The sequence below is a fragment of the Rhipicephalus sanguineus genome, chromosome 11 (assembly GCF_013339695.2).
Source record: "Rhipicephalus sanguineus isolate Rsan-2018 chromosome 11, BIME_Rsan_1.4, whole genome shotgun sequence".
NCBI classification, from domain to species: Eukaryota; Metazoa; Arthropoda; class Arachnida; order Ixodida; family Ixodidae; genus Rhipicephalus; species Rhipicephalus sanguineus.
The window spans coordinates 138,505,262-138,520,601 of NC_051186.1; the positions used below are offsets into that span (position 1 = coordinate 138,505,262).

General features: G+C 47.3%; 1 protein-coding gene across 1 annotated transcript in view; it reads left to right on the forward strand.

Moving 5' to 3' along the window:
• The window catches only part of LOC119374751 (uncharacterized), a 281,996-nt gene that overhangs the window by 35,212 nt on the left and 231,444 nt on the right, over positions 1-15,340 (forward strand). Inside the window, exon 3 of the mRNA XM_037644939.2 lies at positions 2,585-2,635. Coding sequence (XP_037500867.1) covers positions 2,585-2,635 — 51 coding nt within the window. The remainder of the gene's footprint in view (positions 1-2,584; positions 2,636-15,340) is intronic.

The window sequence follows — 15,340 nt, forward strand, 5'->3', positions numbered from 1 at the left end:
GCTTCTGCTCAGTATAATTTCTCCGTGGATCTTTATCCAAAAAAGCTTTTTATGGTTTTTTCCACCAACACATCCAGGTGTGTACATGTCATGCTTCCGGTAAATGTTCCCAAAAGACCTTTTCTAGCATGTGAGTGCAAGGGTCCATATTTAAGTAAGGTGTTATCACACGTATAAAATTAAGTATAAACTAGTTTCACCAAGTCTTCTTTACACAAAGAAGCTCTCACTTTATGTGTTCATGCAAATGAAAGAAATCTGGACAAATTTTGAGTCCAGCTATCTTCAAACGAACACAGACCGTAACCTACGTGTGATAAGCTATAAACTACATAAGACCAGAACAAATTCCCGGACGCAATGCTTGAGATACAAAATTCCTAGGCTCTTAAATTCAAGCAAAGAACTGTTAGATATAATAAAAGAATCGTCCTAAAAGAAAAATCTGCAAATATCGTTAAATGTGTTGCACGTTGTTGTGTTGTCAGTGCCAACGACTGTAGGCGGAATAATGTGTTGTATTGCTCCTGTGCTACTTCCGTCACCTATGTTATTTATTCTACTAATGTTAATCATGTTTATTATGTTGTTTATGTTACTCAATCATGTGTGTAGTGTCTACATAAGCTGTTGCTTTTTGTTTTTAATTATGTTGTTTCGCCGAGCACTGATTGTACAGGGGTCGGGGCCTCAGTCAGGTGCATGCTCGCGCCTTTAGCCCTCACCCCTTTGGTTTTCTGTAAGAAAACTGTCAAATGTGTGAATAAAAAATAATAAATGCCACGCTGGAGCAGCCACAGTGGCCTTTAGTATGGGCTGCACAAGGGGAGAAATTCGGCCTTGTTGGTAAGACATTAGGAAAAATTTTTCAGCGCAAAATAACACAGGGACGAGAAGGGAGGACACAACACGTTGCGCTACACAACACGAGCGCACGTGTTGTGTCCTCCCTTCTCGTCCCTGTGTTATTTTGCGCTGAAAAATTTTTCCTAATTTAGTATGGGCACCCACCTGTTAGTAGCAGGCCCATCGCTGACGGCCATGGGGTCAGAAGGCCACTGTGAAGCGGCTACGCCGTATTACCAGTCCGCCCCTTACCATCTCGCCTCAATCACTGACAGCAAAAAAATTCAAGAAATGAGGAGCCATTTCACCCTGCGAAGTTGGATGATGAGCGAAGCTGGTTAGCTAAGGCACAGAGATGACACGGCAGAGCTCAGTTTGGCATTTAAGCCAGGTTGTAATTGCGCCCATCAACGTTAAAACCACTGTACTGTCTCCACTACGCATCGACGGCTGCGACACCGCCATCGAGGTTATAAGTAGGCTTCACTGCAAACAAAAGTGTGGGAAAGCCAGCTTACAAAGACCAAGTTTATTCTCGTTCGCTTGAAGAGCCAGTAAACAACCCGCTGTTCAAAATTTATGATGGACACTTGTATGATGTGGACATCGTGAAGAAGATGTAAAGAATTTTGGGAATAAGTGCTGTAACAAGGAAGTTTCAGGTTTCGGTTTCTCACTCGGCCTTCCCACCCTTCTCGGCAGGGAAGAAAGGTAGGCATCACGACTATGCCCACTTTGGCAATGTAACGCTGTGTGGGCAATTACGTCGTTGGCGCGCAGCCAATGACCAAGCAAAGCTTCCTTCAGGTCAGAGCCGCGGGTGAGGGGTGCAAAGCACTGATGAGGTAAAGAATTATGCCCTGGCACATGCACCCTTGCCCTAGCGGTAAAGTCGCTAAAAGCCTCTTAATCTTGCAGGCTTTCGTTCTTTTGATACCTGTTGTCCCTGTAGTCGTGGCCACTACAAAAACGGCAGAGGGCAGCCCAGAGAAATGAAGATGCAACCTGCGCAGCAAAACTGCATCGGTGCAGGGCCAAGGCACCATTCCGTATTGTAAACAACCAATCGACCAAGTCGCTGCTACATAAAGTGCTACGAAGTCTGTGCTACAAAGTGGGCGAAGAGAGGGGCGCAGGAATTGTTTTTCAAAATGGAGCGTCTGCGCATCACAGTGCTGTGATAGTGACAAAATGTGGTTGCTGCGGGCTCCTGCATGAATTGGCAAGCTTGTTTGGGAGGTGTAAAAAAGTCTGTTTGTTTACTGACCCTTTAAAGTGGGCTTCACTACTGATCATAATTGCATGGCAAGGAAGACGCATTTTCAAGGGCAATGTAAGCCATCTTATCTCAGAATATGAAGGCCCTAGGACATTTTCTATTATTTTATTAATTGTGTTTTGCACTGTGTTTAGTTGCCCATACCACACGTGTGCTCGCCCACACATGGTTTCACTTAGAGCTAAGAAGACATGGATTAGCGTTGACTGACATCGCATTGGTTTCTGCTTACAGTAATTGTTTTATTGAAAACAAACAATCTTGGCAACTTAGTGCGATAAAACTATCAGGTGACATTTTATTAATTTTGTTACAATGCTTTCTAGTCATTAATTTCATGGCTGCTCTCTCAGCTGCCATGAGATCCAAGTGCCATTGGAGTACCTTATAGTACAACTTTTTTTTTGTTCGCACGTGCTCTTTTAATGGTGGGCATTTTTTATTGTGGTACTGTTGCAGGTGAAAAGCAACCGAACTTCAACATGGAACACCTCAAGCCATTTGAGTATGGTACGTAGGTTCTGGAGGCAGTGCCACCTTCATTTAATTGTTGTTTAGCTGAAATACACTACATCAACATAAAGAAGCGCATAATGGCTTGCCGACAAAGGATCGTGCACCAAGTGAGAAGAAGGGTACTGGTACATTTTTAACCTGTGCAGCTGGGCGAAACCTTCATTTTAACTATGCCTCTTATTCCGTCCAAGCTGGGCCAGTACATTTAGTGCAGCTACAAGGAGCCGTTTGTACTTAGGACAGGTTGAGCAGAAAGTGGCAACAATAGGTTAATAGGCCAAGTTTTCGTTGATTTCATCACCAGGAAATCAAGAGTCGCTGCAGCTTGTTGTGTATTTTTTGTATCATGGCACCTGCATTTCACTTTACTTGCATGCAAGGATATCTGACCATATCAGGGCTTTTGTTCCAGGTCGTATATAGTAGCATGAATACCTAGTGCATCAAATGCAAAAAGAGAGGCACATGGGTAGTTCATACGCACACAGAAACAATGGCCTATCTGTGCTTCTAGAGAACTGCTTCTTGGCCTAGTGTTAAGCATGGTACAATTGTGCCAAAGCACATTTGTAACTTGCTGCTTCTAGCTGTGCCAGAACTGTAAGAATATCTCACATAGCTCATGATATGCTGCAACTAAAGCAATCCAGCAGCAGTATTGCATGGGTTTTGTTCAGTTGCACCTCTCTGCATATCCAATGTACCATATACCCCCTCTTTTTCTAAGCTTCTCATGGATATCTCCATCCTAATTGCTGAGAGCCTAATTCTGGGGGTTCCTTTACAGCGAAAGCTGTTATCAGATCACAACAGCAGTGGGGTAGTTGTCCACCGCCGCCGGGGTCCGTAACCACTATCGCGCAAAATAAGAAAAAATGAAAATAGAAAAAGATATCTAGGATTGGATGGGATTTGAACCCGGGCCCTCTGCATGGCAGTCCACTATTCTACCACAGAGCAACGCCGGTGCTTGAAGCTACTTCGAAAACAGACCCTATGCAGGTGTCAAGCAATGAATCGCGTTAGCATATGTAATTTTGCGTGGTAGAAGAGTAAAATAACAACCAGGCGTCATACCATCCCAATTGCACGAGTATGTGTGTGGTTTAAAGCTTCCAACCCATTACAAAGGCTCAGCCATAATTCTTCATCGTCATCAGCCACATGTAGCATGAGCCAAGTGCACATAATGCCTTACAGATGTGGAGCAGGTACCTCGCTTATCCGCAGCAAGGCGAATAATGGCATAGTGGGTGCTTCCCTACTTGACAAAAATTATGATTTATGGCGTAGTCAATACCTTGCATGTGTACTTGTATTACTTTCCCCAAGAGAGTTTTGAACGGGCTCTAGAAAGGCCACTCTTCCAGCTTTCGCTGTGGCTGTGCTGCACACTCCACGCAGGCCTGGCATTTTTGTTTGCCACATCTTACCTTGAACAGTATTTGTGTCTTAGTTCATCAGTGAACTTGTATTTTTTCTTAGTTTTGCCTTTTTCTCTTCAAGACATTTATTGCTTCTTGAGCGGTTGTTTCAAGCCTACCATAACATCAGCTAAAGAATGGCTGTGGATGTCTTCAGAACTCCCAAAGCGAACAGAATACAGGGCCCTAGTCACAAAATGTCTTGCTTGCAGGACTGTTGAAATCTTTCTAAGTTGATTTCCATATTCTTGAAGCTTGTGGCATGTTGTCATCCATGTATGTATTCAATCTGACTGTTTTTCTACGTGCTGTATGTGCTGCACCTGTCGCAGCATTTTGTGAAGTACGGCATCTTGCTTGTCTGCCTCCTGATCAATCAAGCTCTTAGTAGACTTCGTCGCTGAAATTTTTGTTGTGCAGATTTGTACAACAGTCTTTTTGCTAATTTTTCCAACAAGGCTTCCAGTATTACTTTAGTACCGAACATACTAAATTCGTTTTCACAAGTTTCAGTGTCACTTTTTAGTCACTTTACTACTATAGCATCAGTAACCTGGCAGGCTGTTTTCTACAGGTGCTGTCTCATAAAGCACCATGTCCTTTTTGTTCAACCATAAATTACACCCCATCTTAGAACCATCCAGTGAAAAGAGAGCCTTTCTCACTCCACGGGAGGAGGCTTTCCGATGACACGGATGTGCCACTACTAACACATCCTATGGCCCCTGCAAATTTATTTCCACTGTGGCCATGTCGGATCGTTGACTGTGACACATTTGTTATTGAGCTCACAAAAGATGCCCAGAGTCACACATCCACATGCATTTCCTTGAACTCCAGTGTAAGTATTGCTGCCCCGAGTTTCTATACTGATGCATCAAGGCCACAAACGGGTGTGTCCTGTGCAAGATTCGGTGCTGGCTTTTCTGAACCCTATGTAATGCATCCAGAAACTACCATCTTTATGCCTAGAGCTTGTGCAAAACTATCAGCTGTTGTACAGATAAGAAAATATGCAGAAAGCTGTCGTATCTACTGACTTGTTAAGTGTTTGAACATCCCTAAAGACAACAGCAGCAATCCATAATAAAAAAAAAATTCTGGTAGATCCCTACGCATTGTGGGAATTGATGTCATGCAAAGCAGTCACCGAGTAGCCGCCTATGCAGCACTCTTTCTTTTTGCTTTGAACCAAATATTACGATGCAGTTGCTTGGTTCACAATGCAATCTTTGTGTATAATAAAGAACTCCTGACAGCGAAATTTTTGTTAGTGAATTTTTTACTCTAATTTGTAGCCTTGTGTCTGGTAATGCCAAAATTGAATTGTAAATGCTGTAACGTATCGTATAATTAATGCTAGCGACGTTAACTGTGATGAATATTGGTGTCACTTAAAAACGGCCGCCTAAAATCGTAGGAAACTAGCACCCCACAGTGGGTAAGCGCCTGAGACCACGTGCGCTCAAGCTTCGGTGACGCTGAACGCGCAGTTTTCAAACCGGGGCCCCCGCGTGTGGTGAAAAATGAAATGATTTGTGTGCTTCGAGCGTATCCCCTCAGGAAAAAGAAGAGCATTCCTGGTGTAAGCAGCTCGACAACAGAGTAAGAGGGGCGAGGAACAATAGTCCTTGTAGGATGCCAGTCGTGGTATTGTGTGCGCCCTGCTAATCTTCTGTGACGTCAACAATACTTGCTTTTTTTTGTGGAACGTCACATGGGGCCTTCGTCTACGTCATACTAGTGGCAATGTCGCGAGGTGCTGTCAACCTAAATGAGCACTTACGCCTACTTTAAAACCAAATAAAAATTCCTTAGAGGCAGCGTTCGCCGCTAATAATCGGCCAGAAGAGCCCACTTATACAGGGCAATTAAAGAGCACAAACATCTCAAAGTTTCAATTTTGGTGTCAGGGGGCCCTTATGTACTTGAGCGCTTATCAAGGGCTTACCAGGTACGTCGACTACATTGGTGCCTACACTCTTAACAAAAGAGTAAGTAAAAAAAAGGTGTCTTTTCGTCCCACAACAATTATCGTCATCTATCTCGCGTGCATTTCCTTGCACTATTGCCATGCGCCTGATACCTCCAAGTCACAAATGGCATGCACGTTATCAGCATGACATAGAATTGAAGATAGGAAAGTGCTGAGCACCGAGCTTCCAAGTGTTGTGGGACAAAAAGACGCCCTTTTTACTCGGATCTTAGAGTTAAAGGGCAGTGTGTCGTCCGACATAACATCGGCACTCGCAGCGAATGTGAGCAAAACAGCATAAATTGAACAAGGACTAAGGAAGACCGGACCCAACACAAGCGCTGATAGCTCGTGCTGTGCTCCACTCTTCTTTAGTTCTCGTTCAATTTGCACTGTTTTGCTTATATTTGCTATGAATCCTTATGAACTTGCCCAGTTCTCAATCCTACTCGGCACCCACCTTACAGTACAGGCATCATTTTTATCGAAACAAACAGCGCACAACAGTGAAATGATCTGCATATCAAAAGTAGCGATCACTGGTGTATACCTACGAGGTCAAGCAACACTTGACTAACGCTTCCCAAGTCTTAGGAGTAAGTTAAACCTGGATATAACGAAATTGACAAATTCCTGAAAACATACGCTATAAACAGGTTTTCGTTATATCCATTTTCAGCTCGAAAATTCAAAAAAGAAATGCACAAATTAAACACAACGGGAATTGAAGGCAGAGCTCACCCAAAACATATATTTAGTGGCAAAAAACTGCATTATTTTGCTCTATTGCTTGTTTGTGAGGGATGGCGATACTGAACGTTCGTAGGATATCAATACAACACTGCCCCGTCATCATCTAGCCGTGGCCACCGAGATTGGCTCCGGCAACGCAACGGCGCGTTGCCGGAGCCAATCTCGGAGGCCACGGTTTTGCGAACCCGCGGCGCTAGACGGCTAAGTGCGTGACAACAGTGACAAGTGAGTCGACCTTCGAAGATTCGTCGTTGTCACCATGGTTGTGGACAGTTTCTACCGGCGCCTAATCAGACATCTCCTCAGTAGTAACGACACAGTTGTTGGCATTAAAAAAAAATCACGAAAGCTGTACATCGTCAGGGGCTGCTCCATGGGCGTGCAGTGACAACATGCACGACGCGTGCACGGCGTCGAAAATGAAGAGTGAACTCCATATACGGCGTGAACTCGAAGCGTAACGACACGAACAAGCATTTGTTTTTGTACCGTCACCTGGTGTCACATTAATAAAGTGCAGTTCAGACTAGTGCAACAACTGAAGAGCGACGCTGCTGACGCAAAAGCCTATTTTCTTTTTTTTCGTTTTTAAAGAAAGCCGGCGCAGTTAGTGTGGTGGCACCCGCGAGCGGCTGGATGAGGTTTGAAAGGAGGGAGAGGGGGAGGACACGTGTCCGCAGCGACAAGAAAGCCGGCTTGAGAAGTGCAGGCTTCTCCTGCCCGCCTCGCACAGACCCGCATGCACAAACGAGCACTCACTTTCGCCTCGCAGTTGCCGGGGCTTCGAGCGTGCCATGCACAACACCGCTGATTCACGCTCTCGTCAGTAGGGCAACCGCAGACGATGCATGCGGCTCCTGGTCGTGCCAAAATGACAAAATTCGGGGCAATATCTCTAGGTTGTTGGTGGCGAAAATTTGTTATAATGCCACCTGTAGTAGTGGGTTATATGCAAAGGCAGAGGCATAGGCCACGAAAGAAAGACGTGCATGCGCTGTTCTCTTTGCGAACAAGCCCAACCGACGCGTTTGGCAAGAGGCCTGTTGTTCTACGTTGAATAAACCCTGCCTGGAGCTCTGTAGCGACGTGACAAGTGGTGGAGCCCTCACAAATGTTGCAGACCCCACCTGGAAGTCGCACCACAAGGCCAGTGCCAGTCAACACTCCCATGCATTGGACCAGCCGCAGGATTAGGGAATTACCTCCCGAAGCTGAAGCAGACGTTACGGTGCGTACCACTTCGAGCGATATGACCAGCACTTCCGTTCAAACCACCCCAAGCGTTATAGAAAGCACGATGGGGAATCACTACAGATTTTTCATTTGTACTGCCAGTGCCTATACTGCCGCCTCCACGGTATGGCCAGCAACCCTGGGACATTGAGGACTACCTGGCTCAGCTGCGCGTGCCACCACCTGCCGGGCGGCAGTCGTGCTCACCATTGCCGAGGCGATTTTCATCTCCGCCCCAGCGATATGCTGGCGCCTGGTCCCCCAGTCCCCGCCGGGAAAACTAACTAAAGCGACTTTTGGAGGCGAGGTCGCTGGAAGACGACGTGCTGAAGACTTCCGATCGATGCAAACGAGAAAGGGTGCAGATACGATTGAACGGGGTGGCCGGCGTTCTCTGGATATACCGGTGCTCATTGACAGTTATGCAGTTAAGACTTTAGTAGATAGTGGGGCTGACTATTCGATATTAAGTGGGAAAATGGCCACACTTCTGAAGAAGGTCATCACGCCCTGGCATGGCTCACAGATTGGAACGGCTGGTGGCCACGTTGTCACTCCGCTGGGAACCTGCACAAGTAGAGTTAGGATTTGCGGTTCTACCTTCGTAGCAAGTTGCCTCGTTCTACGTGAATGTTCCCGCGATGTCATCCTTGGTGGCGACTTCCTGCATGAGTATGAGGCTGTTATTGATCTCCAAGAGCGTCGCATCACCTTCTCAGTCGACCAAACAATCGACGGGCAGGACGATCAACGGCTTGCCGACATTCTTCGTGTTTCCGCTGACAGTGTAACACTCCCACCATGAGCCAATGTCATAGCCGACGTCACATGCTGTGGATTACGAAATGGTGAAGCAGTCGCAGAATGTAACTTGGAACACCTGCTGACCCAAGGTGTTTGTGTGGCTCGGAGTATCATACGGCTTCGTAATGGCTGATCTCAATTGCTTGTTACGAATTCCAGTAACGAACATGACACCTTTTGCGTGGCACTTCGTTAGCGTTTGTAGACGAAATAGCAAACGTTCGGAACTGCTTCACTGAGGCACTGAGGATCTGAGGCAGTCGAGCCCGCAGATACATCACTGGCCAATATCGATATAAATTCTGACCTGTCATCCGATAACCAGACAGCACTGCAGAGGCTCTTGCTTGAATTAACGTCGTGCTTCGCCAGTTCTTCTAAGGTGCACCAGACTTCCATCACTAGGCACAGGATAATCACTTACGATGCACGCCCGATACACCAGCAACCTTACTGCGCGTCAACAAAAGACCGCGACGCGATTCGAGCACAAGTCCGAGAAATGCTTGATGACTGCATCATCGAACCTTCCAACAGCGTGTGGTCATCTCCGGTCGTCCTAGTTAAAAAGAAAGACGGAACGCTACGTTTTTGCATCGACTACCGGAAGTTGAACAACGTGACCAAAAAGGACGTGTACCCGCTGCCACGCATCGACGACCACGCTACGCCGCGCCCAGTATTAAATGCGAAGCATTTCTTAGCGAACCTCAGGCACTTTGGGCGTTTCTATCTACGTATCTATCTATCTATCTATCTATCTATCTATCTATCTAGCCGCCTACGTCTGGGCGCTCTCCTGGTTGTCTCCATAACTTGTAATATACCAAAATTGGCACAGCAGAGGATCAGTGTATGGTGAACGCGATTCACTGGTCATGACATGAATGACGCAAAATACCTGTCGCGTACGTCATGAAACCCTTTCTCTCAGTCACGTGTAGCACATACCCGAATACCAGAGTTCATGTTATGCGGGTGTGTGCCACAGGTGATACAAAGTCTCAACCAACAGAGTAACCGCGAACACGCACATTGATACGCAAGGAAAGTGATAATATTATTAATTGTTGGGGTTTCGTGTGCCAAAACCACGATATGATTATGAGAGACGCCGTAGCAAAGGGCTCCGGAAATTTTGACCATCTGGTATTCTTTAACGTGCACCGAGATGGCACAGTACACGGGCATCTAGCATTTTGCCTCCATCGAAATGTGACTGCCGCGGCCGGGATCGAACCCATGACCTTCGGCTCAGCAGCCGAGCACCGTAACCGCTACACCACCGCGGCGGACGCAAGCGAAGTGAGGAAGCTGAAGACATAACACCCCTGGAAGACGCTCAACTACCATGCACTCGTTCATGTGGTCCACAACGTGGACCACGTTGATTACGCAAAAACCGGGATCAATGCTTCCTACAATAAATCTGCCGAGAGAACCAGGCCTCTATCATTACCAGTGACTTCAACATTTATTTATCAAGACCAAACAACGCCTGGTCTTTATACTACGAAAAAGGCGGCTTGAATGTGGACAGGGCATCAAGAAACCTCGCAGGAGGCATCATAGATCATTTAATCGTAAGAGGCAGGGGCGTAGATAAGGGGGGGGGTTCAAACCCCCCCGAAATTTTTCGGTTTTGCCTGCGTATATATACACGCACACATACAAACGCACGCACAAACATACACAAATTATAGTTCAACACCCCACCGAAAAAAATTTCTGCCTACGCCCCTGGTAAGAGGCACCCAAGATTTCCACCAGCTGTGCGTGTACGTCATAACAGACAAGTATAAGCGTAACAACTCTAACTGCGACTGTAACGTACGTGCAGTGCGCCAGAGCGTGCCACTCGGCTGTATATATATATATATATATATATATATATATATATATATATATATATATATATATATATTATTTAAAAATATCTTACAGGCCTCTGTTGAGGCATTGTGTAAGGGGGGCAGTACAGAGGGAAACTTTCGTGAATGAAGCTTAGTTGCGAGTAACGGCTGTCCTGTGCATCTCTGTTCCTTCTTTCTCCTGTTCGGATTCGCGCTATCCAGTATTGAAGATTATAAGCACTACATATCAGCTTACCGCTTCCGGTCATGGTAACACCCATGTTGGCATCGTTACGCAACAGTAAACAACTGGTTATATAATACATATACTCTTCAACATATGAGTGTGCGTATACCTCTTTCATTTGTCTAGCGTCATTCCGTAACGTTTCGCTCAATGTGAAAAATTACGCCAGTCACCATCACGCGCATGCTTCGCATAACATCGTTTCCCACGGTACGTGGGATCTGCCGAATTTTTTTCGCTCCCTGGATTTAAAAAGCGAGTATTGGCAGATCGAGGTAGGCAAGAGAGACCGCGAGAAAACGGCATTTGTGACCCCTGACGGCCTCTATGAATTTCGAGTACTTCCTTTCGGCTTGTGTTCAGCACCGGCAACTTTCCAGCGAATGATGGACACTGTACTCTCTGGACTGAAGTGGCAGACTTGTCTCGTGTACCTCGATGATGTAGTCGTCTTTTCTGAAACGTTCGAGCAACATCTCCACCGCCTGCGGAGTGTCCTAGAGGCTATTCCATCGGCAGATCTCACACTCAAACCAGAAAAGTGTCACTTTGGTTATGAAGAGCTCAAGTTTCTCGGCCATGTAGTGAGCGCCAGGGGAGTCCGACCTGATCCTGACAAGCTTACCGCTGTAGCCACATTTCCGGCTCCTACCGACATGAAGGCTGTCCGGCGCTTCGTGGGCTTATGTGCCTATTATCGACGATTTATTAAAGGCTTTTCCAAGATAGCGGAACCCTTGACTCGCCTTACAAGAGACGACACGCCATTTGTTTGGGATAACGAGCAACAAACTGCTTTTGCCGAACTACGACAGCGCCTGCAGTCAGCACCCGTTCTTGCACATTTTGACGATGATGCTGACACAGAGGTGCATACTGATGCCAGTAACATGGGCCTCGGCGCAGTGCTTGTCCAGCATCAACACAGAGAGGAAAGAGTAATAGCCTATGCCAGCCGCTCCCTGTCCCGTGTCGAGGCGAATTACTCGGCCACAGAGAAAGAGTGCCTCGCAGTCGTATGGGCGATCACGAAGTTTCGCCCTTACCTCTATGGTCGCCCATTCAAAGTGGTGACAGACCACCATGCCCTCTGCTGGTTGGCAAACATACGTGATCCCTCAGGATGACTGGCCCGATGGAGCTTGCGCCTACAGAAATTTGATGTAACCATCGTCTATAAGTCTGGCCGGAAGTGCGAAGATGCTTATACACTGTTGCGTGCACCCATTCATCTCGTCAGTCAAGAAGCAGAGGACGATGACGGTTTCCTGGGCGCCCTTAGCTCATCGGACTTGGGCAGACAGCAGCGAGACGATAATGAAATTCGACCATTCATCTGTTATTTATAGGGTCGTAGCGCAGTTATACCACGCCATCTATCCCCAGCGTTGCCATTCTGCCTCAAAGACAATGTCCTGCACAAGAAAAACACTCGTTCTACGAGCCGCGCTTACCTCCTCATGGCTCCAAGGGACATGCGGGACAACGTCCTCTTAGCTTGTCATGACAAGCCCACATCTGGCCACCTAGGCTACTCACGAACACTCGCTAGAGTAGGCGAGACTTACTATTGGCCCGGACTTTCGGCAAGCGTCAAGCAGTACGTCAAAGGCTGTCGGGTATGCCAGCGCCGAAAGACATCATCCCTTAAACCGGGTGGGCTACTTCAACCAATTGACCCTCCTCATAAGCCATTACCAAGTCAGCATGGACCTTCTCGGCCCTTTTCCTCTGCCTACCAACGGCAACAAATGGGTGATTGTCGCAACTGACTATCTGACACGGTATGCCGAGACAGAGGCGATCCCACGAGCCACAGCTTCTGAGGTAGCACAGTTCTTCATGTGCCACGTCTTACTGTATTGCAGTGCTCCCTCTGCAGTCATAACAGACAGAGGCACAGCGTTCACTGTGCAGCTCATGGATAAAGTTTTTCGACTAAGCAACACTAAACATCGAAAGACGACTGCCTACCATCCGCAGAGCAGCGGACTTACCGAACGACTAAATAAGACAGTCGCATACATGATCTCCATGTGCATTGATGTCCAGCACAAAACATGGGATCGGATTTTACCTTACGTGACGTTCGCTTATAACACCACCGTTCGAGAGACAACGCGATTCACACCATATCAGCTTCTCTACGGCCGCAAAGTTCAGACGATGTTTGACGCTGTGCTTCCTTGTGAAGACGCTGATCAGTTAACAACTGACGCCGAAGAATTTGCAGAGTGTGCCGAGGGAGCTCGCCAGCTCGCGCGGCTGCACATCGGTCTGCAGCAACAGGCAGATGCACGACGCTGCAACGTCCGCCACAGACACGTATCCTACAGTCCAGGAGACAAAGTTTGAGTGTGGACCCCTGTTCGTCGCCGTGGCCTCTCCGAAAAGTTGCTGAGCAGATAGTTCGGTCCGTATAAGGTGTTATGCCGTGTGAGCGACGTAAACTACGCAGTGGTTCCGGACACTGCGTCGTCAACAGAAACACAATGAAGACAACCGAGCTCCAACATAGTTCATGTCGTGCACATGAAGCCTTATTTCGAGCGTTTATAATTTCTCCTGCCGTTCGTTTTTTTTTTTTTCCTTCTATTTATGCCACTGGCATCGCCTCACCGTTCATTGATTGTGCGCGCTTAACATTTCTTCACTGTCCTTTCGTGTTGTCTAAGCTGCTTTGTTTTTTTTTTTTCTTACAACTACCTTGCAGCATCGAACCGGTGCTCTTTTTCGCGAAGGAGGGAATAGTGCCACCTGTAGTAGTGGGTTATATGCAAAAGCAGAGGCAGAGGCCATGAAAGAAAGAAGTGCGCGCTGTCCCCTTTGCGAACAAGCCCAGCCGACGCGTTTGGCAAGAGCCCTGTTGCTCTACGTTAAATAAGCCCTGCCTGGACCTCTGAAGCAAAGTGACAATATTGCCACGCCCACTTCTTGTTCTATTTTATGTTTTTTGGGTTTGACCAGTAAGGACGGTTATCAACGCTCGAGGCTGTCCGCGAAACAGTGTTCGAGAAGCTTCTCGATTGTAGTAGATCGTTTTGTTAAGATTTCGCGCCGCACGCGAATGTTCCAGCTTTGTCGAGAGATAACGCCGCCACCAGCGATATCGCTGGAAAGTTCGATAGCGCCTGTATAAAAGCCGACGCGCTTGACTGCTTGTCAGTTGATCGACGGACGACGCCTTGTTCGCCGCTATCATTGTACAGCGTGTATTGCTGTAGTTTGACTCTCATTTTCCCGGCCACAAGTTCGGCCAAATAAACAGTTTCATTCTGCAAACGCCGACGGCCGTCTTCGTCGACGTCACGGCCACGTGACAATATCAAGGGTGCCTCCTGCTGCCACTTTGTTACATAGTGGTCGCAAATACATGTGCTCCTATGGAGTAACGGCGGGGATTATAAAAACTTCGTAATATCGAGTAATTTGTTGTATGGAGGTTCGTTATAGGCAGGTTTAACTGTGTATACAGTGTAGCCCATTTATTACGTACCCACTTACAGCGAAATAGCGGTTATAACGAAGTGATTTTGATTTCCCGTCCCAATTTCCGCATTTTCAATGCCTTTTAAGTCCACTTTTAATGAAGTAAATAATGCGACTCAGCGGATATAGCGGAAGTTTTTTTCTCGAGAACAACAAAAAAAACCCCATCAAACCACCTTTTGAGCTTTCGCGTGAATCAACTAGGCCGAAAAACCGCCAATTGTTGGCTCCCGGCAGCCGCTTCGCTCCACTCGGCTCCTTGCGAAAGCTTGCTTCACCGCACCGCACCGCACGGTAGCCGTCACGCGAACGCTTATCTCGTTTGACGCCGTACTCTTCTCTTGAGAGACGAGGTCGTGGGGGCAGCTTCAGAAACTTTGTGGCCGCTTTAGACCGGTTCCGCTTGTGGCACCTCATTTTGGTGAAAAAGCGAAGCAAGTTGGTGCGCTCCTAAATTGCTTTTCTTTCACGGCGTGGCGCCACCAACTCTAGGCCTGCCTAAACCTGGCTGTGGTGGCGGCGGTGGCGCTCCGCCAGCGGCTCCGCGCAAACCTGTCGCACACAAAGCCGTTCTTTCTTTCGTGGCGTTCAGTCACTTCAGTCTTAACAGCAGAAGCAGCCATTTGCGCATTATGTGCGCTGTGGGTCTGTTCACGGGTGAAAAGCAGATTATCGCAGCGCGCTTGGACTTGACCACGGTTGAGCAGCAGAAGCGTTCGGTCGCTCGACTTGTCTCGCTGGTGAAAAGCGGATTATCGCAGTGCGCTTGGACTTGCAGCGGTTGCAGCCAGGCCTGCCCATGTGCATCGGCGAACTTTACGACAATGTCGAGTCAAGCCATACCCGGAGCGTCCACCTCATCGACGACCAAACGAAAAGTGCTCTCTCTAAAAGTGAAACGTGCCATTTTGGATGAAGTTC